A 14,110-nucleotide genomic window follows, 5' to 3' on the forward strand; every position below is an offset into this window, starting at 1 on the left:
TAATTTATTTTTCATGGTCACGTACTTTTAATACGTTGAAAATATAGTTCAAATAGTGTATTACAATTATTTTATTTTATATGTGTGTGAAATAAATAGTTTGAACATTGTTCTCTATATTATAAATTATTCTGAATTTCTTAAAATTTTATAAGATATTTTAAATAATTATAGCGTATTGTATATACAAAAAAATTCGGTAGAGAGTGGAAGGGGTGAATTGTAAAAACAACCAATAACATATAGTAAAAATGAGAGTAATTTACGGTATAAATACTTAAGTTTAACTCTCAGTTATAAATAAATAACTAAGTTTAATTTTTGGCGATAATAATACTTAAGGTATAATTATAGAACTTCTCTTACCTAACTGTTAAGTGTAAAATAAATTACTCACATAGCAATCGGTTGAAGTCATTCAAATTTTTTAATTTCTTAAAAAAATTAGTTTTTAAATATATCAATTAACACGTGAATAGATACTGGAGTTATAAAAATATATCTTAAGTATTATTACCGACAAAAAATTAAATTTAGATATTTATTTGCATAAAAATATTTATGCCACAAATTATTAAAAAAAATAAAAACAGTTTCTTCAACCTCAAGCACAGGTTCTTTCTTGCTTGAACTCTCACTCTCTCTCTCTTCCCAAAGAAAAACTAACTAAAAGTCTCTCTCTCAAAGCAATATTTGGCTAGTTGTTCAGTAACAGTTGCTCTTCTCTACTTCTAATTCGCACGCATTCTTATATTCCATTATTGACCCACATTTCTTCAGTCTCTTTTTCTATCTGGGTCACTGAAATTTTCCCTATTTGTCTCGACCATGGCGGTCTACGGTCTCGCCTCTCTGTTGGGTCTTGTCTCGTTTTTGGGTATGCACCTAGTTCCTGTAACAATGGCAGGTTGGTCTCTTTCCCATTTTACTTTTCTTTGTTTTTAATTACTCAATAAGTTGTATTTATTTATTATTGTTTCCTCATTTACCTCATTTTAATCCTATTCTGGGTTTAGTTGTAATTTAAAGATTTAAACTTTCCTTCATTTCCTGTTTCATCTCTTTGCCCTTTTGTTTTTGGAGCACAAGCTTATGCCCTTTATTTTGATTGCTCCTTTTATTCATTTAGCATTAAATTTGTCTTAAGAGTTAGTGGGCATCAAAATGTACATTAATCTTTGGCTTTGTGGGTTCTATGACCCCCTTTTTATCAGAGCATATTGCTTATGCAGTTATGTGGAACTGGGTATTGCTTGGTGGAGTATATTTTGTTTTTTAAGTTATTAAAGGGCATGTTCAAATCTATGTAAGAACATCTTTAGTTATTGCATTTTGATTTTCTGAAATCTACAGAAATATATTTATTAATGTGGAGGAATTAATGTCTTTAAGTTCTATCCCATTTTCTCATTTAGTTAGTGCATTTTCCTTTATAACATAGTACTACTTCTAGCTCAAATGGTGATTGCTTGGACCCATGACCTTAGTTTAGTAATGTGCTTAGTTTGACATAAGTACTTCTATTATATAATCTTGTTTTGCATTGTTCATTATTAACCTTAAAACCTGCTTTGCAGAGTGTCCTTTAGATTTGAGTGGATCAAACTTTACTCTGGTAGCCTCTTTATGCTCAAACCCAGACGACAGAGGGAAATGTTGCCGCTATATAAATGCATTCATTGCAGTTTCTATTGCTCGCTACGCGAATGAAACTGGCAACCTAGGGGTTCCTTCAGACTTATCTGATACCTGTCTTCAGTCCATATCGCGAACATTGGAACTACATGGAGTTTCTCGTAATGCATCGGCTTTTTGTGGATTTGGAACAAAGGTTCTAGTTAATTATGACTGTATGGGCCGAACAACAATGGCTCAGATGCTGCAGTCACCAAAATTTTCAGATGTTGCACAAAATTGCAAGGTACCACTTTCAGAGGAAAGTAGATGCCACACTTGTTTAAACTCTGGCATTTCATACCTTCGTCATCTGGTAGGAACGGTAAATAATTTGACAGTGAGCACTTGCCGTGATGCTACTTTTACTAGCCTTGCCAGTCAAGTTGATAATACATCAGCTGTTGACATTGCACGCTGTTTTTTCGGAGTTCAGGAGCTCAATATTCCTCCAGCTATTATAGGTTTGGAACATAAATGAATTTATATTTACTACATGTTGGATTTCTGTTTCTATTCCATGGCCATTGTTTAGCATGTTTTTACTTTTCAAATGAGTTTATAATGTGTCTTGAATTAACATGATGTTCTAAATTGTAGGTTGATCTGTGAATCATCCATTAAGCTTTGGTGTTTCATAATGTTCATTCATTGTTTTGTTAAATTCACTCAAATTTCTTGTATAATCTGATGACAAGATATTTCCAACTATTATTGGAATTTTGTTGATTGTTTAGGGCCATCTCCACCATTAATCACACCAGGAGCTTCTCCAACTCCAATAGTTGCTGATAATCCAAGCCAGAACTTGACAGCAGCTCCCCTAAACCAACACCATCATTCTTACCACCTTACACTAATTCCTGGTATTTTCATAGCAGTAGCAGTCATTGCTGTTATGATGCTTGCGGTCTTGTTATTTCTTATCCGTAGAAAAAGAAAAGAACTGGAGGACTGTGAAAATATGGACAAGACATCTTCAAAGTCATTCCATCCTCCTCGTCCTGCACGGAAATTACAGGAAGGTGTAATTCTTGGTTTCTCTTGGTTATATGCTTCTTGCTGCTAACAATGATTAGAGAAAGAAAACAGATTATTTGTTTTAGGATGGTAACGTGATAAATTAACATGCAGGGCCTTCATCAATGTTTAGAAAATTCAGTTATAAGGAGATAAAGAAGGCAACGGAAAACTTCAATACAATGATTGGACAAGGAGGATTTGGAACTGTGTACAAAGCCCATTTTAATGATGGCTTAGTGGCAGCAGTAAAGCAAATGAACGAAGTTTCAGAGCAAGGGGAAGATGAGTTCTGCCAGGAAATAGAGCTTCTTGCTAGACTACATCATCGTCATCTTGTTGCCTTGCGTGGTTTTTGCATTGATAAAAACGAGAGGTTGATCCTTCTCTGTCTAAACTTCTGTTTGTTGACCTTGTGATTCAGCTGTGAAGTTAAATGTTTAATTTTTATCATGACAGGTTTCTTATGTATGAGTACATGGCAAATGGTAGCTTGAAGGATCATCTTCATTGTATGCTTCTTCAGTTCTTGATTCTAATTGCTTAGGGTGTAAAGAGGGGAGGGATTGTTTATATCGTTCATAGTTTACTGACATACAAAACGAAATCTTAAAATGAGTTATTTGGGAATGTTAAATGAACTTATTTAATTACTTCCCACTTTCCCTTTTTTTGAAATTATGCACTTTGGTTGCCATAACTTACGGTGATTATGTTCTGATCTGTCTGCAGCTCCAAATAGAACTCCCCTAAGTTGGGAAAGACGTATGCAAATTGCAATTGATGTAGCTAATGCTCTGGTAATTCTTGGAATCATGCTTACTTCTGGATAAATGTGATTGTAAAGTTTTTGAAAATCTTCCTTCACTTAATGGCGATACACATCTTTAATTTCCTATCTGTTTTGCTGACCTGCAGGAGTACCTCCATTTCTATTGCAATCCTCCTCTGTGCCACAGAGACATTAAGTCCAGCAACATTTTACTAGATGGGAATTTTGTTGCCAAGGTAGCATGTCGATCGAAGGCATATGAATAACAATTTGTTCTTTCCGTTTGTGCATTTTGTGCTAAAAATGAAAATGAATGAACTTTTTCCTATTAATTCGGATTGTTTTCTTTTGAATATAGTTTATTTCTGTTATTTTCTTCCAGGTTGCAGATTTTGGCCTTGCACATGCATCGATAGATGGTTCTATTTCCTTTGAACCTGTAAACACCGAAGTTCGGGGAACTCCAGGTTAGATGAAAAAAAATGTTGCTCCTTAAATATGAAAGCTTTATATTCTGTGGTAAGGAGTGATAAATGTGTAATGACTCTAGGATATATGGACCCGGAGTATGTAGTCACTCAAGAGCTGACTGAGAAAAGCGATGTCTATAGCTATGGCGTGTTACTACTGGAAATAGTGACTGGAAGACGAGCAGTACATAATTGCAAGAATTTGGTTGAGTGGTCACAAATACACCAGGTACCAGAATCAAGGCTATCTGATCTGATTGATCCAAGGATACAAGGTGCTTTTGATTCAGACCAGCTTCAAACAATTGCTTCAATAGTGAGATGGTGCACCCAAAAGGAAGGCTGGGCAAGGCCTTCAATTAAACAGGTCTTAAGGATGTTATATGAAAGTTCAGACCCCATGGATAGTGGATTTGCAGAAGCTCTTGAAGACGAAGAGTATGATGGAACTGAAGGAAGACCGAGAACAAGTAAAGGCAAAACACAAAGGAATGATAACATGTTCTACAGCGGCGATGGGAGATGTCTTGCTTCTTCTTCAAGTACATCGAGATCCTATTGTAGCCGAAGCTTCTTACTTGAAAACGGTTCTCCACAATCTCCACCTAACATTTTATCTGTTTAAATTCAACAATTCAGAGACTCTCAACACTTGTTTATGGAAATGGGAACACTTAAAACTAACTCTTAGTTGACACCATTAGATCAGATCAACCTTCTTTCGATTTTTCAAAGTTAAGATAAGAAGAACATGGAGTTTGCAATTTTTTGTCTTTCAATAACCTGTTCAAGGGAATTGATGAGAGTTATATTATACCTGCCTTGTGAAAAGTGAGAAAGCTGTACAAGTTATCTTTTTTGTGCTAACATTTTGGAGATATCAAATATAATTGGTTTGCTTTAGTTTGTTGTATTGGTACAATCAAACAATTTGTTCTCAATGTTTTGATGAATTTCATACCTGAATGATTACACGTTTAACACTACATTTTACACCAAAAAGACCATGCAGGCACGCTGGATGTTATTATCTTGATTCTCATTACAAGTCAAAGCAAGCATTTTTTTTCTCCTGTCATTATAAGGGAAATTTGAATTTATATCCATCTTTTATACTTAAATTAATTTTTTAAACTAATACTTATAACTATTGAAAAATATGATCACTTTTTCCTAAACCCTAAAATACCTCTCTAATTATTCTCAACCATCTCTCTCTCTTCCTCCTTTCTCTCTTAAAGCAAACCCAAAACCAAACTAAGAAAGCACCACCCAAATCCAACCGAACCACCGGCGTTCCACCCAAAACGCCGATCGAGCACCACCGCACCCACCGACGCTAGACTGCACCCACCCACCGACGCTAGACCGCACTCACCCACCCTAGATCGCACCCACCCACTCTTGACCGCCCCCATCCACTCTTGACCGACCGAACCCGTTGTGACCACCACGGAGATCCACGAAGGGATCTCGATCTCCACCAAACCGAAAACCAAAAAAAAAAAAAAAACCAAGGGTCCGATGGGCACCCCGATGGGGGGTCCGATGCTTGCGAGTTGGGCTAAAAATGGGGTTGGGGTCCGATGGGGGGGTCCGACGGGGGGGATGGGGTCTGATGCTTGAAAGCTGGGGGGGTCCGACGGGGTCCGACGGGTCCGATGGGGGGGTCCGACGGGTCCGATGCATATGCAGGTTGGGAAAAAATGGGGTTGAGTTATGAGAGGGGTATTTTTAAGTTTTAAATAAAAGTGTCATATTTTTTAGTTTGAAATGTATTGGTTTAAGAATAAAATATGAAGGTTTTTTAAGTATAGAAAATCAAATTTTCTTATAATATTAGAAAGCCTTATTATAGTTTAGAATAAATAAGAACTTTTTTCTCATCACTTTTCTAAAGTTTTGTCTTGAGAATTTTTTTTTCCTGAAGTATAAAAATCATTTTAAATGCACCTTTAAAATATATTCATTATTTAAGAAAAAAAAAAAACCAACTTGCTGATAGAGTATTAGTGTGATGCTAATATAGTACAATTCAAGAATCTAAAATTATAAAAATACATACACAAAAAGCATAGCTACATAAATAAATTATTTTAAAAGAATTATAATTCTAGAAAAAGATTAGTATTTTTTTTTTTTTTTGTAAAAATCCTATTCATTCTAAAGTTTATTAGGAGAAATGTCAAAATATATTAGTAGTAATATTTTATTACTATTGATGTAATTAAATATTGAGTCTCACATAATTTAATTTAAAAACTATTATAAAATATCGTTAATTATTTACAAAGTGTCACCTTTAAGTGGTACTTAATAGCACTACTATTTATTAGGCTAAGAACTTCAGCTAAGCTAATTGCAAACATATGCGATAGCATGTAGCTTCTAATGGAAACAGGTATATAAAAAGTGTGCAGTGGGAGATCTTTATAGGTAGTCAAGCTATTTTACTTAACTCGACTCAAGCTTTACTTAGCCCATCAACTCCCATGTCTTTCTTGGTTGGAACAACTTAACTGGCAATTTTCGACATGTCTCTTGATTTGGGTGAAGAGTTTTTTTAAAAAGAATAAGTAGAAATAAAATAATTTTTGGTTAAATTTTTTATACTGATTTGCAATATGAGTCTTATTTATCTCTACACTTTCACTATCTAAGAGGGAGGAACTTTTTTATCTTTTTCTTGTAAAAACACTAATGTCCCTACTACTTGAAGTCTTGTTTCCACACCTCGAACCGAGAAGAAAAACCGCCTCCAAATTTGTTTAAGCTTCCTAACTCCAATCGGTCTAACCGAATTTTAAGATTCATTGTTGTTGATGGAGTCTGGGAAAGGGGAGATTTCGGGTTCATCTTCTGCACTGATCTCAACAGTAGTCCGACCATAACAGAGAAGGACGAATAAGAGATTCAGGAGAACTCTGAAAACATGTGCATGATAAGTACTTGGCTTCAGTCATCAGAAGTCAATTATATTATTGATGTGAAATTCTACTTTTAGTGTACGGTACAGTAAAAAGGATTCACTTGATTCGCCGATGATGAAAGAATAGAAAACATTGTAAGGAAAACTGTCAATTGAAATGTTGGGCACTTGTCATTGTAAGGAAAACAGAGATTTGGAGTCTGAACCTATTTAGTTGATCTGATATCATATCCAATTGATACCATTAAGAATGTAAGAAAGAGCAGAATTATTCAACCAACTCTTGACTAATGCTGAATTTTATTACAAGGAAAAAATAAAATAAAAAAACAATATACACTTAAAGCTTTTTAGGAATAGATCAGCTATGAACTTACACTGACTGGGTATGAGTCTCACATGGAAATGTTTATATAATAAGCTTACATATCCATGGCAGAACACATTCACAAGGGATTAAAAAAAAGGTGGCCCAGCTTCTACTTCATTGTTTCTTAGTACATTGTAAAAGAATTTGAAAAAACAGTGAACAAACGCGGGCAGAGACTGGGCAACCCGAAAGCATACTCGATTCTCTGTCCTCGTATAACTTAAAACTTCAAGGCTACAAGAAACGGGCAACTACTGAAAAATTTCTACCCGCCAACTGCAGCCAGGAACTTGTTCTTGCTTACAGGTTCTTCATGCAACACTACCACATCTTTGAGCTTTTCAAACAGCTCCTCAAGCTGATCAACACCGAACTTTTGAAAGTCTAGTGGTTTCTTGTATCTTTGCTCATATATTTCTTCGAAACAACCAACGAAAATTCGACAAGAATAGCTGACTAGTATCTCTTGCAGCTCGTATTTAAACTGCTCTAGTTGGTAATCGTTATCACATTGAGTCATTGTTTCCAAATTAGTCTTTTCTTGGTTCAGTCTTTCATCATGTTCTTCAGTGACTACTCTTTCCTCGTCTGACAACTCATCGGATGAAACATTACCTGTGACATTATCTGTGCACTCTTCCTGAGATGCCTTCCCTTTCTTATTATCCTTCCTTGTTAAAATCATAGGTGGTGCACTTGGGCCTGTTTTCCAGTTCCAAAGATAGACAAATTTTCTTTGGCCTTTACCGTCCACAGCTATTGTGTCGCTCATCTTATTGAAAAGGTTTACAAGCTTAACTACACCATATTCAGATACATAAAGAGGCCTCCCGAAAACTTTATGGTAGTCAGCAGGAACTCGGTTGAGAGGAAGGCATCCTCCTGAAAGTTCAAGCAACTTTACTAGCTGACCCTTTAGGCCATTCAAGTCCCCAGGCTGCACCCATAAAGTAGAGTCACTCAGATCAGCAGAAATAGCAGGCCCTGCAGAAGCTTCATTCAAGCCAGACGGTACACTGTTTGACCTCAGAGCTGAAGAGTTGTAAGGCGTTATATAACTACTGTTGTATTCTGTCAGTGACTGTGACACTATCGACAAATCTCTTGAGCTGTAATAACTTTGTGAGACCCCCCTATGTACAATGGCTTCTTCTTCATTTTGGACATTGTCATTGATCTGACACCCCATGAAGTAACCAGCTGGTCCAGCACGAGGGGGAATTAAAGCCCTAGAAGGTGGAGCAAAGCCTTCCCCGCGAGCCACGCTTGGCCAGTCCCACACAAACTTTCCAGCATTGCATAGAGCAGATGAAACACCAACCCCAGAAGGGATAACAAGAATCACGGTATAACCCCGTTGACCAAGTATATGAAGTGCTGGAGCAAAATCAACATCCCCAGATATTAGCATAATGAAGGAAGGGGGAGGGTTGTCTAGGGCAAATAAAAACATATCAACTAAAATGGCCTTATCGGCAGCATCCTTTCTTCCATTTGGAACATCAATGAGTTTGACACCAGTTCTCTGGCAACCCTCCCGAAGCCTCCTGGGGAAGGCATTAAAGTCACCATAGGCAGAAAACGTCGTAACAACTCCTTCAATTAAAGGATGCAGCCTCAAAGCCATTCTAATATTACCAGCTACATCTTCAGGGCGAACATCACTTGGGACAGGGCAATTCTCAATATCCCAAAGGATAGCGACGTGACCATCAGAGGAGCTTCGACTTGGCTGGTTGAATGGAGCTTCGAGTGTATTTGTGCTTGAACCTGCAATATGTGCTCTTTGCTCATAGGAGTCCAAACGCACTAGTGACGCTGATGTATTTGAATAAGCCATGACTGCTCAACTAAACTAATAATTCTGTACATGGAGGATAAGCAAGACAAATAATATAGATTAGGATTGTTACAAGCTGATGCAAAAAATGTGCAAGCTGCAGATAACACTGACTACACATATAAGAAGCACGAGTGCTGACTTAGCCAATCAACGACTTCAATATTTGAGGTCTCCCTCTGATATAAAAAGGAATAAAAAGAGTCGCAAATATGACAGAAATTACTGTGAAAATTAAGGCAACACATCGGAAATTATAAGGCACAGAAGTTTCACATGCAATAGATATCAACCTTGCAATTACTGAATCTGTGTTGTACTCTGCATGCAAAGCTTTTGTATATAGATTTATCACAGAGAAACCATGGTCAAGCAAAACCATGAAAAATAGGACTAAACCTAAAACTATTAATTTAAGCATGTTAGCACACATGTACATCTGTAATTTCATCTCCATACCCACTAGGTAGCATTAACACTATTTCTACACTGTGAACTTGAAGGTTTCAAGTTCAACAACCACCAAACGAGTCCTTGCCAAAGGGTGACTCTCACCATAAGCATTATAAACACTAATGTCTTAACTAATTATCTATCTTATTAATGTTAGGCCAAACTTTTACCAAATAGTTCACCAGAATCCATGGCAATAAACATAATTAATTACATATGTGTTGTTCCTTATCAATGAAAGATTGACATGAAATAGGAATCTAAAAAATCTCAGCTAACTCAGAACAAGCAACACAACATGAAAACCCATTGTAACACATGATTTTCAATTAAGCTCCATTGGCTGCACAGGCAAACGAAATACCATACATTTGGAATGAAAAACAAGAGAAACAATCTGTTAATGACAGCTGCTAACAGGAAATTTCAAGCAACTGTTTTCCACGCATTTGACAATTGCAAAGAAAACATGTAAAGCATTCAAACTACACAAAAACTTATCACCAAAAAAAAAAAAATTGTATAATCCGCGGCAACATGTACAATACGATAAGTTAACATTAAACCCAATTCTAGGATAGGGAAACTTCAATCATATAACAAAAGGGGGAAATACGAAATACAAAGATTAAAAACTTGTGGTTCTAGGTGATGCTAGTTCTATGTTTTTGCATGGAATTTTTAGCTAATTAACAGCATAATAACGATAAACTATTCAAACATGAAGCTTCAAACCGACAAACGTTAGCAAAAATGGTAATCCCAGAAATCAATTTCCATAATTTGATTGAAAAAAAGGGTACTTGAAAACCCAGAAGAATCATAATCGATCTACCTAATTAAAATAAATATAAGTAAAAATGATCCCCTAAAATAATAAAATAAAAGAAATAAATTAAAAAGGTTTACCTGAGTGTGAGTTGGAGGAAATTTATATGGGGCGATGAGAAAATGAGTCCTGTCTTTGTTTGTGTTGGGGAACTTATTATAGGACTAATATGCAGATTTTTTATTTATTTATATTTTTAATTCTTGTAGAAAAGGTAAAGAAATGAGATTTAATTTAAGCAATTATTATTTAGTTATTTATGTGAGGTTTTTTCATATTTATAGTAAGGAACAAAGTTGAGTGTGAAGCAGCTTTTTTTTTTTTGTTGGGCTTATGTTAAGCCCAGAATAAACACTTTCCTTTTCTGTATGTTCTTCTTCTAGGTCAATACACTATCTATCTATTTATAATGACTCTTTTATTTTGATTATTAAAAAAAAAACTTAATTTAAACCTCTAATCTTGGTGGAATATAATTGGCATTAGTCTGGAAAATGTATTAACATACCTTTAATCTTGATTACAAAAGTGGGCTGTTGATTTTTTAATTTGTGCAGTTTTGTTTTGCCTAACATTTTAACAATTAGTGTATTTTATCCTTAAAATTTTAAGAAGTCTTACATCTAAGACTTTATTTTTTGGGTCTACTCGTGTGGCTCCTTTCTCTCTTTTGGTGTAACCATGAGAGCTTTAACCCCGCTCACGAATGTTCGTCAAGACTTTTTGGGGCGAGTCACCCTTCTACGATTAGGTATATTACATGAGCCCCAACATAGCATTAGGTGCATGAATGACCTTGAGATGGATGTCAATGGCTAGGGTGGCAGTCCAAGACAATGTCCTCACATTTAGGGCTCCCAAAAAAACTACTTAGATTCGAACTCAAGATCTCTATCTCGGAAAACCATTTGGGGATAAGCACTTTGTCACTAGATTACTCACTCATGTAAGACTCTTTCGAAATACCGCAATAGGCTAATTGAGCTTTAGAAGTAATTACAAGTTAAGAGAGTTTAATATCATCAACATTAAGCTAACTAACAGCTGGTTTATATGCGTCGGCACCTTACAAACAATTTGTTTCTGAATAATATATGAGTAATAATATGTAAACATACACATTAACTTTGATTCAATTTTCTAACCGAAATTCTGGTACAAAATGGGATCTCTATTCATATTTTTATCCAATTTTATCATTATTTCATCCAATAATAGCCCAAGATGGTCGAATGGTACTTTCTCAACTATTTTTTAACTATGCTTTATGCCTAATGCAGAGATGTTCACCATCTACTAACTTTCATGAGTGTTTATAATAGATTAAATTAGTTTCTTAAAAGCATTGAAAATCTAGCAAATGCAAAATCTTAGCCAGGGATTTGCCTCAAAGTCAAGTCAAGACTCCAAAATAAGAAAAATGCCCAGTGAAATTCTCGAAAGACCCGTAGAATGCGTAGAATGCGACTCATGCATTAGTATCAAATTGAAAGAACTGAATGACTAACAAAATGTAAAGAACAAGACCATTTTTATATAACAAGAAGTACTACAACGCTGGTAAAAACTATCTAGGTAGGCATACATCTAATATATGTACAGCCTATATAGTTCCAAGCCGAAGATTCTCAGCAAAAAATTTGCAGAACACATTGCCGGAAGAAAATATAAACTTTCATGTAGTTTCTTGTAATGCACCCTGAAACATGCTTTATGACTTCAGAACCCTATCGATCGCAGCTACATAGAACTCCTTCGGCATGGTGCCAACCACAGACTCGCATTTCTTCCCTTTCTTAAAGAGCAAAACCACTGGTACAGCCTTGATTTCGTACTCCTCTGCAATTTTCAAGTCATTGTCAGTGTTGAGTACAAAGCAATTAAGCTTCCCAGCATACTCTGCAGCGAGTTCATCAATTACACGGTGAACCATCCTGCACGGTCCACACCAACTCGCATAGAATTCAACTAGAACAGGAGTTTCGCTGTTTAGAACAGAAGTTTCCCATGTGTCCTTGGAAATTTCTGGAGCTGCATATATCAAATGTCCAGAGAGTTAGCCAGAGTCAAAATTTACATCTACATTTTCACATAAATCTTTTAGCTCACACAAAGGTTAGAAAGCAACAAACGAAAATATTCTATTTACAAACATGAATCAACAAAGGAAAATGATAAGAAGACTTGGGCACTAAACAGAATGATATTCTTTTCTATTAGTGAAGGATATATATTCTTTCTTGAGACCAAAGTCCATGGCAAGAAACTTTAATTTCACGATTTAAAGTTCCAGGTAGATGCCACACATTCCAGATTATCAAATTTCAACAACTAACAATTCCCTTGAAGTTAAGAACAAGGGGAGTTTCATTTTCATCTCATCGTTGGAATTTCCCAATGAAACTTTTAATTAAAGAAAATGCAACTTGAATAATTAACTAACGAGTTGAATTGCATGAGCATCCAAAAATCAGAACAATTAATCAAATCTTTCATTTCTAGCATTCTTTATCCAAGGAGTCAACATGATTAAACATCCTAAACTAAATTTACCACTTAAAGAAAAGCTTTATATAAACTACAATTCCCATAGAGTTACAATACTCCATGCAAATCTGAAAGATGCCCAGTAACCCATTTCAGTAACTGTCAATGGATATCTTCTAAATCATAGATTAATCCAAACATCAGTACAAGTTTCTCTGCAAGATAACCTATAAGACATCTAAAAATCCAGCAGAAAGATCAAACTTCAACGCAATAGTAACTGAACATTTCTTCAGAAAATAACATCCCTAACGAGGTTTATCAACTCACTCCCCACCCAATACTATCAAGATGACCCTTAATTTGAGATCCAATTCAAAAACAAGTTCTTAATTAGAATTAACATAAATTTTTACATGTTCAACCAAAGATTCCCACTACATTACAAAAAAGAATATAAAAATAAACTATTCCCTTGCCCAAGCTTAATTTCATCTTCAATTGTCATACATCAAGATCCCTATTTCCCCTCTTATGAAAAACCAAAATCGAAATCGCAAAAGAGTTCGGAAAGAGAGTACCTCTGGATTCACGGACGCAGAGAACCTTGAGAGAAGGGAGCCTAAGATTGGAAACCTTAAGGACCTCAGTGAACCTGGAATGGAGGGGAAATGAGACGAAAGACGAAGCGGCGTTGAGGTCAGAGCGAGAGGACGGAGAGAGCGAAGAGAGTGGAGATTGGAGAGCGCGTGAGCAAGCGCGTGGGGTAGTTGGATGGTAATAAGCAGAGGCCGCCATGGGAAAGAGGAGAGTGAACTGTGAACTGGTAATAAGTGCTTAGTAGTTTAGTATTATATAAGTAAGGAGATGAAATTGAAATGAGAATAAATTCCAAATTTATACTTAATTATTTTGAAACTGATTCTACAATGCACATATTTTTTTTAAATATTTTGGTGTCTAAAAGAATTTTTTTAAATTTAATTTTTTTATATATGTTTATGTAAAACTACATGTGGTAATATTTTTCGAATATGATATATAATCCAATTCAATATAATACAATACAATACAATACGACCTAATACGGCGTTCCAAACGAGCCCTAAAATATTTTATAAAATTTTGAAAAACTCAAAATAATTTATAGTACTGAAAATAATATTTAAACAGTCTATTTTACACGCATATAAAATAAAATAGTCACGCGTGCAACACACAATTTTCGACGTGTTAAACTTTTTCGAATTTCTTAAAATTTTGTAT

General features: G+C 35.4%; 3 protein-coding genes across 3 annotated transcripts; 1 reads left to right on the top strand and 2 right to left on the bottom strand.

Moving 5' to 3' along the window:
• The first annotated feature begins 559 nt into the window (after positions 1-559).
• Positions 560-4,839, top strand: LOC115703176 (probable receptor-like protein kinase At1g49730). Its single transcript, XM_030630696.2, has 9 exons — positions 560-907; positions 1,578-2,138; positions 2,412-2,699; positions 2,809-3,070; positions 3,154-3,206; positions 3,427-3,494; positions 3,613-3,702; positions 3,849-3,933; positions 4,017-4,839. The coding sequence occupies exons 1-9, from the start codon at positions 829-831 to the stop codon at positions 4,559-4,561; spliced, it is 2,031 nt and encodes a 676-aa protein (XP_030486556.2). The 5' UTR covers positions 560-828; the 3' UTR covers positions 4,562-4,839.
• Positions 4,840-7,148: 2,309 nt separating this feature from the next.
• Positions 7,149-10,733, bottom strand: LOC115702937 (uncharacterized). Its single transcript, XM_030630409.2, has 2 exons — positions 10,438-10,733; positions 7,149-9,099 (listed from the first exon to the last, which is right to left on the bottom strand). The coding sequence occupies exon 2, from the start codon at positions 9,073-9,075 to the stop codon at positions 7,501-7,503; it is 1,575 nt and encodes a 524-aa protein (XP_030486269.2). The 5' UTR covers positions 9,076-9,099; positions 10,438-10,733; the 3' UTR covers positions 7,149-7,500.
• Positions 10,734-11,871: 1,138 nt separating this feature from the next.
• Positions 11,872-13,802, bottom strand: LOC115703028 (thioredoxin M3, chloroplastic). Its single transcript, XM_030630511.2, has 2 exons — positions 13,426-13,802; positions 11,872-12,388 (listed from the first exon to the last, which is right to left on the bottom strand). The coding sequence occupies exons 1-2, from the start codon at positions 13,640-13,642 to the stop codon at positions 12,069-12,071; spliced, it is 537 nt and encodes a 178-aa protein (XP_030486371.2). The 5' UTR covers positions 13,643-13,802; the 3' UTR covers positions 11,872-12,068.
• Positions 13,803-14,110: the final 308 nt, after the last annotated feature.

The sequence above is a fragment of the Cannabis sativa genome, chromosome X (assembly GCF_029168945.1).
Source record: "Cannabis sativa cultivar Pink pepper isolate KNU-18-1 chromosome X, ASM2916894v1, whole genome shotgun sequence".
Taxonomy (NCBI): domain Eukaryota; kingdom Viridiplantae; phylum Streptophyta; class Magnoliopsida; order Rosales; family Cannabaceae; genus Cannabis; species Cannabis sativa.

Coding starts and splice junctions, on each gene's coding strand:
- LOC115703028 (XM_030630511.2), bottom strand. CDS start 13,642: ATGGCGGCCTCTGCTTATTACCATCCAACTACCCCACGCGCTTGCTCA. Junction 12,389..13,425: donor CTGCGTCCGTGAATCCAGAG/GTACTCTCTTTC, acceptor TGATATATGCAG/CTCCAGAAATTTCCAAGGAC.
- LOC115703176 (XM_030630696.2), top strand. CDS start 829: ATGGCGGTCTACGGTCTCGCCTCTCTGTTGGGTCTTGTCTCGTTTTTG. Junction 3,071..3,153: donor TGCATTGATAAAAACGAGAG/GTTGATCCTTCT, acceptor TTATCATGACAG/GTTTCTTATGTATGAGTACA. Junction 3,495..3,612: donor TTGATGTAGCTAATGCTCTG/GTAATTCTTGGA, acceptor GCTGACCTGCAG/GAGTACCTCCATTTCTATTG.
- LOC115702937 (XM_030630409.2), bottom strand. CDS start 9,075: ATGGCTTATTCAAATACATCAGCGTCACTAGTGCGTTTGGACTCCTAT.